This window comes from Netta rufina, assembly GCF_964035555.1.
Source record: "Netta rufina genome assembly, chromosome: 31".
Taxonomy (NCBI): domain Eukaryota; kingdom Metazoa; phylum Chordata; class Aves; order Anseriformes; family Anatidae; genus Netta; species Netta rufina.
The window spans coordinates 1,737,807-1,747,437 of NC_140155.1; the positions used below are offsets into that span (position 1 = coordinate 1,737,807).

The 9,631-nt window shown below is 46.7% G+C and overlaps 1 protein-coding gene across 1 annotated transcript; it reads right to left on the reverse strand.

The window, feature by feature from the left end:
- Positions 1 to 1,976: 1,976 nt before the first annotated feature.
- On the reverse strand, positions 1,977 to 2,891 carry LOC311220317 (olfactory receptor 14J1-like; the record flags this gene model as incomplete). Its single annotated transcript, XM_084303825.1, has 2 exons — positions 1,977 to 2,749; positions 2,870 to 2,891. 2 exons carry the CDS (start codon positions 2,889 to 2,891, stop codon positions 1,977 to 1,979), a joined length of 795 nt encoding a protein of 264 aa, XP_084159951.1.
- Between the last annotated feature and the right edge of the window lie 6,740 nt (positions 2,892 to 9,631).

Sequence of the window (9,631 nt, forward strand, 5' to 3'; positions counted from 1 at the left end):
TTTCGCTCTGTCCTGCCAACAGGCAGGCTGGGGGTGCAGTAAGAGCTGGGAGGGGACAGACTCAGGACAGGTGACCCAAACTAGCCAAAGGGGTATTCCATACCATCTGACGTCATGCTAAACAATATATAGGGGTGGCTAGCCGGGGGAGGGGGCCGGACTGCTCGGGGTTAGGCTGGGCATCGGTCAGCGGGTGGTGAGCAATTACATTGTGCATCACTTGTTTGTACATATTATTATTATTTTCCTATTATCACCATTGTATTATTATTATTATTATTGTTATTATTATTTTGTTATTATTATCTGGACTCACTCTAATAGTTTCAAGTCATTCTTGTATTGGGAGCCCCAGAGCTGAACGCAGTACTCCAGGTGGTGTCTCATGAGAGCAGGTGGGAGACTCATGAGGTTCCCGCAAGCAACCTCTCAAGCCTGTCCAGTTCCTTACCACCAAGAAGGAACATGACGACCTATAGCCAGGTCTTCTTCCTGTAAGGGTCCTACTGGGTATGTAGGCAGAGGGGATCTCACAGTTGGCATGGCAATTGAGTGTCTGCTTGTACTGGGTCTGACAGGGATGGAGTTAACTTGCCCTGCAGCAGCCCACAGAGTATTGTGCTCTGCGCAAGGTGAAGTTGCTCAAGGAGTCCTCCTAGCTTGGCATCAGCCACAATTGAGCTGAAAATGTGCTCCGTGTCATCATAAAGGGAGATAACAAAGAGGGTCAATGGTGTTGACCCAAGTGCCCATCACTGAGGGATGCTGCTGGTATCTGGCTGGCAGGAGGACTTTGTACCACTAATGTCCAGCCACCCTCCCCCTCATGTCATCATCCCTTTCTTCAGTCCAAATATCACCAGTCTGGCTAAAGGGAGACTCCAGAAGACTATGGCAAAGGCCTTGATAAAGTCCAGGTTCACCACATTGCCTTCTTTCCCCTTCCCTACTGCTTCAGCAATTTCTTTGTTTTTTATGCCACATACCTGAAGATGGCTGTGGCAGGACTTTCCCCATCATGTCAGCAGGAGCAGAGGTGGCAGTTGCAATTCTCCTCGCCCTTTTATTTAATTATTTATTTACTGTCATTCCATAAGATGCTTTTGATGTCTGCCTTTTCCAAGTCCCCAGAAATCTCTGAGCCAAACCTCTGACAGCCCAGTCCAGAAAGTCATGGTAGTGTGACATGGAGGAGAGGAGCATGTGCACTGAATCTGTGCAAGAGGCATGACAGAAATCTCACAGGGACAACAGGGGTTGTTTCTGGAGTCACACAGGGCAGCGTCAGGGCTCTGTGAGGTGCCTATGTCTGAGCTGGCCTCCCATGCTCCTCATACACATGGGGCTGTTGAGAGACACAGGTCCCTGCCTTGCACATCCACAGGCAGTGCACTGCAATGCCTGCAGTGTCCCTGTGGCTCCTGCAGCCACTGCCAGAGGCTGGGAGGCACCTCAGCCCTGCGGTGCCTCGCCCTGCTCTGCCCTCCTCTGAGATACCCCAAGGCATGAGGAATGGGCACAGAGACGTTCAAGGAAGCACATCCCAGAGCTGCCTTCAGGTGGCTTCCCAGGGGATGTTACTTGGTCTTGTGACACTGTCTGCCCAGCTGGCCTTCATGAGACTTCTAGGAATAGCTGATGGCCTTTGTGCTCCTTCGTGTTCATCTCTCCACACACATATGATGTGCCTGCTGTCACCAGCATTGGGTTTCTCTTTCCATGTCTTCCATGCACATACAGCAGGCCCTGCTCTGCTGGGAAATCCTATCCCCCGAAGAGCAAGTGAGCAATGAGCAATGGCCTGCTCAGTCATTGCTGAACCCCCTGCCCATACACCCCACAGCTCTGAGCTTGTCATGGCATTCTCCAGAGTATGAAAAATGACCAAAAGATAACCTTGTTCCTGCAATGCTTTATGAGTCATATGCAGAAGACAATGGGCTTTTTTTTTTTTTTTTAAAGATTATCAGGTCTTATCAGGTCATCAGTTTCCTCAAGGCATCCTTGAGCTCCTGGTTCCTCGTGCTATAGATGATGGGGTCCACCGCTGGAGACACCACTGAGTACAGAACTGCCACCACAAGGTCAAGGGATGGGGAAGAGACGGAGGAGGACTTCAAGTGGGCAAACAGGACAGTGCTGACAAAGAGGGAGACCACGGCCAGGTGAGGGAGGCACGTGGAAAAGGCTTTGTGCCGGCCCTGCTCAGAGGGCATCCTCAGCACTGCCCTGAAGATCTGCACATAGGATAACACAATGAAAACAAAAGAACTGAAGAGTAAAGAAAAACTGAAAACAAGTAACTCAAATTCTCTTATGTAGGCATTTGAGCAGGAAAGCTTGAGGATCTGGGGGATTTCACAGAAGAACTGGTCCACAGCATTGCCGTGGCAGAGGGGCAGGGAAAATGTGTTGGCCGTGTGCAGGACAGCATTGAGAAAGCCACTGCCCCAGGCAGCTGCTACCATGGTGGCACAAGCTCTGCTGCCCAGGAGGCTCCTGTAATGCAGGGGCTTGCAGATGGCAACGTAGCGATCGTAGGCCATGATGGTGAGAATATAAAACCCTGCTGTAATCAAGATGACAAATATAAAGACCTGTGCAGCACAGCCTTGACAGGAGATGGTCCTGGTGTCCCAGAGGGAATTGGCCATGGCTTTGGGCAGAGTGGTGGAGATGCAGCCCAGGTCAAGGAGGGCGAGGTTGAGGAGGAAGAAGTACATGGGGGTGTGCAGGCGGTGGTCACAGGCTATGGTGGTGAGGATGAGGCCATTGCCCAGGAGGGCAGCCAGGTAGATGCCCAGGAAGAGCGTGAAGTGCAGGAGCTGCAGCTCCCGCCTGTCTGCGAATGCCAGCAGGAGGAACTCACTCACAGAGCTGATGTTGGGCATTGTCTGACATTGAACACAGTTTTCTGTTAAGGAGAAGTATGTAGAGCAAAATTAGAAAACCTCTCTGAGGAAAACCTATTTCAAGTCTAAGAGCACCCTCCAGCTCGAGCCTCCCTCTTTGCAGGAAAACCTTTCTGCAGCTCTCTTGCTTGAGCTGTGGCTGGGGCTGACTGAGAGTGGCACTGGGAGCAGGGGCTGCTTTGGGCTGCAGAGGAGTCCTTCCTGCTGTGCAGCAGAAGGAAAGCAGGAACGTGGGGGAAACTCAAGTGCAATCCACTTATCAGATCAATGAGCTTTGCTGTGTTGTTACATGCAACTCATCCGAAAACACTGTAGAGCAAGGTGTAAATTCTTTGCTTTATTTTCTAGTAGTTAGCCCTATAATTCTTAGGACGATGATCACACTTCTGTGTTTTCCCAAGATGAAAGTGGAGACAGCTGAGAGCAGAGAAGCCCCAGTCGAAGTGAGGCTGCACAGAATCCTCACCTCATTTCTGGTATACCTGATCAGAATCTCAGCTCTTCCCTCCTAGCCGGGGGTGCTGAGGCCTCACTCCAGCTGCCCACAGACAGCCATCCAGCAGCACGACAGCGCCTTAGCATGGAGGTGTCTTCTCCTTCAGGATCCTGGATAACACAAGTATGCTCAGAAGCTGAGTCCTAAATGTTGTTAGGCTGTGCAAAGAAAAAATTTAGAAGGGCTAAAGCCCAACTGGACCTCAATACATCTATTACTTTTAAAGACAATAAAAATGTTTTTTGTTTGTTTGTTTGTTTTTTAAATACAAATACATAAGGAAAAAAAAAAAAGAGAGAGAGAGAATTAAGGGGAATCTTCATCTATATTGGATGTGAGAAAACAGAATAAGAAGAGATGAGGAAAAGACTGAGGTACTTAGTGCAATCTTTACCTCAATATTTAGCAGCAAGACCAGTTGTTCCCCTTGTACTCAACCCCCTGAGCTGGTAGATAAAGATATTGAATAGAATGAAGCCCTCATAATCCACAAGGAAATGGTTAGAGAACTGCTATTCTGCTTCAATGTACTCAAGTCTAGGGGGCTATTTGGGCTCCACACATTGGTACTGAGGGAGCTGGCTGAAGTGCTCACCAAGCCTCTTTCCATCATTTGCCAGCAGTCCAAGCTATCAGGGGAGGTCCCAGTTGACTGGCGACTAGCAAATGTGACAGCCATGTAAAAGAAAGGCCAGAAGGAAGATCTGGGAAACTAAAGGCCTGTCAGTCTGACCTGTGAGCTGGGGAAGCTCATGGAGCAGATTGTCTTGAGTACCATCACACAACACTTTCAGGACAATCAGGTGAGGAAGCCCAGTCAGCATGGGTTTATCAAAGTCAGGTCCTGCTTGACAAATCTGATCTCAATCTATGGGAAGGTGATGTGTGTAGTGGGTTTATGTGGCAAGGTTTTGGTAGCAGGGAGCCATAGGGGTGGTTTCTGTGAGAAGGATCTAGAAGCTGCCCCATGTTTGGTAAGGGCCCCACTGCTGACCAGAGCTGAGCCAATAAGCGATGTTGTTTTGCACCTCTGTGAGAGCATAGTTAAGACAGGGGAAAAAACGCTGCACCACACAGCAGCTGGGAGAGGGAGAGGAATGAGGAACAGCCTTGCAGGCACCAAGGTCAGTGCAGAAGGAGGGGGAGAGGTGCTCCAGGCACCGGAGCAGAAGTCCCCTGCGGCCTGTGGTGAGGACCATGGTGAAGCAGGATGTCCCCCTGCAGCCCATGGAGTACCACGGTGGAGCAGGGTTCCACGCTGCAGCCCGTGGAGGAGACCATGGTGGAGCAGGTGGCCCTGCACCGATGGAGGCTGCCGCCTGTGGAAGACCCCTGCCCGAGCAGATCCCAAGCTGGACCTGTATCCAGTGGAGAGGAGCCCACGCAGGAGCAGGTGACCTGGCAGGAGCTGCTGCCCGTGGGGGAGCCAGGTTGGAGTAGTTTGCTCCTGAGGGATGGACCCCGTGGTACGGACCCATATCTGGAGCAGTTCTGGAAGAGCTACTGCCTGTGGGAAGCCCATGCCAGATCCGTTCAGCAAGGACTGCATCCTGTGGGAGGGACCCCACAGCACAGGGGACGAGAGTGATCGAGAGGGAGCAGTGGAAAAGAAGCGCTATAGACTGACCATAACCTCCATTCCCCCAGTCCCCTGCACAACCCGGGGGGAGGAGGTGGAAGAGGGTGGTTGAGGGGGGAAGGTGCTTTTGGTTTCTTTCCTTTGTTTCTCACTTCTCTAGCTTGTTAGTAATAAGTACTATCTCCCTATGCCGAGTCTATTTTGCCCGTCACAATAATTACTGTGTGATCTCCTCATCCTTATCTCAACCCTTGAGCCCTTTTCATCGTATTTTCTCCCCATTCCTCTTTGAGGAGGGGGAGTAAGAGAGCAGTTGTGGTGGAGCTCAGCCGCTCACCCAAGTAAAACCACCACAACGACACAACCCTTTTGTAACAGCACAGAAGCATCCTCCTGGAGAACACCAAGAGCTTTTTTGTGCACCCAAACCTTCCCAGGCATCCAAACAATCCCCTCATGCTCCAAAGCACATCCCTTGACATGCAAGTTTCAAGCCAGGGAACCCAAGCACCTCCTGAATCATCATGATGGGGCTCAAAAGCATCTCCTTGGAGACATCAAGCGCCTACCTAGAGCATTCAAGAATCTACCCTAAATAAGAATATCCTTCAAGCACCCAAGCATCTCCATACTTCTGTCTAATACCTTCTTGGTAGAAGACCCAAGCACCTCTCTGTGGAAGAGTAGCATCAACCGTGAGCACCCAAGCATCTCCATGGGGCACCCAAGAAAATCCTTGCAGGACCAAGCATCTGCACACAGCAATGAAGTACCTCCTTGGAGAAACCACACAAGCATCTCTCTGGGGAACACAAGCACCTTCCTGGAGGACCCAAGGATCTCTGGAATCCCCAAGCATTTTTCCAGGGCACACTAGCATCTCCTCGCTTGAGCCAAGCAACCTTCCTTGAGCACACAGACATCTCTCTGGAGCACCCAAGCATCACCCCAGAGCATCCATGCACTTCTGTGGGACACCCAGGTTCCTTCCTTTGATGAGAAACATGTCCTAGGGCTCACAAGCACTACTTTGGGCACCCAAGTAGTTCCCAGATCACACGGAGGGGGGGAGGTGAGTGAACACATGGCCGTTCACTCACCTCCCCCCCTCCTTCTCTGGGATGGGAGAGAGAAATGGGAAAGTGAAGCCTGTGAGTTCAGATAAAGACAAGAAAATAATAATAACAATAATAATGACAATAATGGTGATAATAGTACTACTAGTAATAAGGTGTACAAAACAAGTGATGCACAATGCAACTGCTCACTACCCGCTGTCCGATGCCCAGCCTAACCCCGAGCAGTCTGGCCCTCCTCCCAGCTCTTGCACCACCAGCCTGCCCGCTGGCAAGACAGAGTGAGAAGCTGAAACGTCCTTGGCTTGGTGTAAGCACTGCTCTGCAACAATTAAAACATCAGCATATTATCAGCACTCTTCTCATCCTAAGCCAGAACATAGCATTCTACCAGCTACTGGGAAGAAACACCCTCATCATCAATCTTTAAACAGCAAATACTAAAGTTAAATTTTCCACAGACTTCTCCTTCTTGTGCTAGTAAATAATCCAAAGCTAAGTCATTTTGATACAAAGCAGTTCTCATCTTGGTATTTTGCTTTGCAATTAATCCAAGTGCATCTCCGATTTTATTTATAACTATTTCTGTTACAGCTTGTAACCTAATTATTCTATGAAGTATATATATATATTGGGGTCCTATAGGCCCAGGATCCATCTTCTGCCTACGTTGGGCCCACTTTCAGGGTCGATTCAGGCTTGTGTTTTCCTTCAGCCTGTCAGAGTGATCCAGCTCCTGGAAAACAAATCACAATTTTATATGGGTTTTAAAAAAGAGGTTCTTCTGTTATTTTCTTGGGACAACCTGACCTTAGTGTGGGAGAAGTCCGATCGAGGCCCTCTCACTCAGCAGTCAATAGCCATAGGGGTTGCTTCCCTCGGTAGACCATACACACCGCAGCGGAGGGTCCTGCCCCGGTCTTGCCTTCTCCCTTTCCTCCCTTCAGGCTTGTCCCCTTTATTTGGCATCCTTAATTCATGCAGAGCCTCATTGCCAGAATATTAGTTCTTCTTTAGCTTTAATTTCAGTTCCCCAGGAGCGGACTCAACCCTCCAAGTTTCGGTAGTTACTGGTACTTTTCATTTCATATGGTGATAACCCAGTCTCACTGTGTGGTTTAGTTCTTATGTTTAAAAGTGCCAATGGTAAGCATTTCGTTCAGGGCATTTGTGTCTCAATCATTAAATTAGCCAATTGTTGTTTTATTGTTTGATTCAGTCTTTCTACTTTCCCTGAGCTTTTTGGGTACCACAGAGTATGGTATTCCTACTGAATACCTAATAATTGACATAAGACTTTTATTATTTTAGAAGTAGTGTGTGCCCTGATCAGAATCAATGTACTGGATTATCCAATACATTAGGTGTTCTAATAGATTTTTTACCACCATTTGTGCCGTAGTTCGTGCTACTGGATAAGCTTCTAACCATTGTGTTAAATGGTCTACTATTACCAATAGATATTTTATCCTCTCTACTTTGGACAATTCAGTGAAATCAACTTGTACTTTTTCAAAAAGCCCATACGCTGTTGGTTTTTTTTCTTTTTCTTTTTTTTCTCCTTCCCGTGGCTGCTTGTCAAAACACTTTCTTATTTATCTTCTGACAAGTTAAGCAACATCGTGTAATTTGCTTTGCTATTTCAAAAAAAAAAAAAAAGAAAGAAAAAAAAAAAAGAAAGAAAAAAAAACAATGCAACCAAATTGTTTTAGTAAATGATCACTTAACACCTTTGTACCCCGATGTGTTTGTGAATATAAACGTCCCAACAGTTGCTTCGCATAAGCTTTTGGCAATATCTCTCGCCTGTCTGGCAGTGTCCATTTTCCTTGTTCTAATTTAGCCCCTATTTTCTTCAGTTTTGTTTGTTTTGTTTTGTTTTCTATCGCATTTCATCGTTGCTCCAAAAATTCAGTTTCTTTTGGATCTTGTTGGAACAGATTCTCAATTCCCAATTTAACCAGATTTTGGTATTTAGCGTTCATTATTTCCTGGATCACTATAGTTTCAGTGTGGGGTCGGTCAGGGGAATGCAATTGTCAACAGTTTCCTGAGCGGTCCCATTGGCAATCTAAGTTCACTCATAAACTCAGGTTGTTTTAAGAGTTAACTGCTTTTCTGTTTCCATGACAACTCTCGGACCCATCATGGTCCCTCTGCCCAAAAGGGCTCACACTGGTGATTTTGAGATCACAGCCTTCTGTTGAGGCAGAACTATTAACATTTCTACATCCTCTTCCCCTGCACATTTAACTTCAAACAGCTCTGTTAAATACTACACGCCACACCTTTAACACCTTCAACAACTCTTTAACCTTTCCTTTGTCTTTCTCCAGCCTTTACTTTTCTCATGCCAACACCAAAGGCTGTCAGGGGCCAACTTAATTCCACTCCTTTTCCCTCTAAGATGCTGAAACAATATATCAGTATAATACATTTCATCCTATTTTCCTTCTCTCCTCAAAAACAACATTAATTGCAAGATAGTGTTATAGTCGATTGATCCATAAAGTGGCCATGTAGTTTATATAGTGGCCACCACTGATTGCAATACTTAGTGAAAGTGTTCTTGCTTTCTGTGCCCCCAGTTCTAACAATATCCTTTGAACGTGCCAATATGTACCCAAGGAGGCTTTCTTTAAAATGTCTTTGTTTTGGATATTACTCATTTCCTTGATTTCCCATTCCCTTTTATTTGTTTATTTATTTATTTATGTATTTCTTTATTACTATTCCTTACTAGTTACTGTCCTTTTTTTCAATTTCCACGCAAACCTTTTTACTGCAGGTTTTTACCATCTTTTCCTAATCTTCTTCCCAAATGTCCCAATTCTCTGGGATTAAGCTCTTATTCCCACATACAAACTTTATTATTTCAGATTATTAATGAGCCCCGTTTCAATCATAAATCCACAGAACTTCAGGAAAAGAGATGAAGCACTCAGCCTTCCGTCTTCTAGACAAATATTACCATCTTTTCCACAAAAAATTTACATTTCAACAGGACCGAATTTCAAGCCGAATGCCAATTTTTCTCATGCACTTTGTTAGTAAGCCCATACAAAACAAGGAATCACTCCTGTGTATCCATCAATATGGGGGTTTTAAAGGTATTGACGCCTAAATAAATTCGCTCTCCCCCTTCTTACCAAATTCCCAGGGCTCAAGCCCGAACCACCAAAGAAATGACTCTCTCCGTTCTACCGCTCTGATAATGTCTGCCCCCTCCCCCTGCCAGTACTTGGGAAACTGACCAACACCACATCATATACACCAACACTTCTCAACTGTTAGTTACTTAGATAATGCTCCCGCCTTTTTTCTTGTCACACTCAAAGCATTTAAGAGCAAAAAATAGGATCACAAGATACACCGCCAGGCCCATATATTAGACACCACCAATCAAAACTTGGATAAAAAAGCACTTCTTTTTGGTCTGTCATGCACTTTGTTCATCTCTGCCCACTCCCCTCGCAGAGAATACGGAACCACGGATTGGAACTCCGCACTTGTTTTGCAGCGATGCTGTGTCTCACTCACACAGCAGAGGTCTCTAGCACCTTTAGGT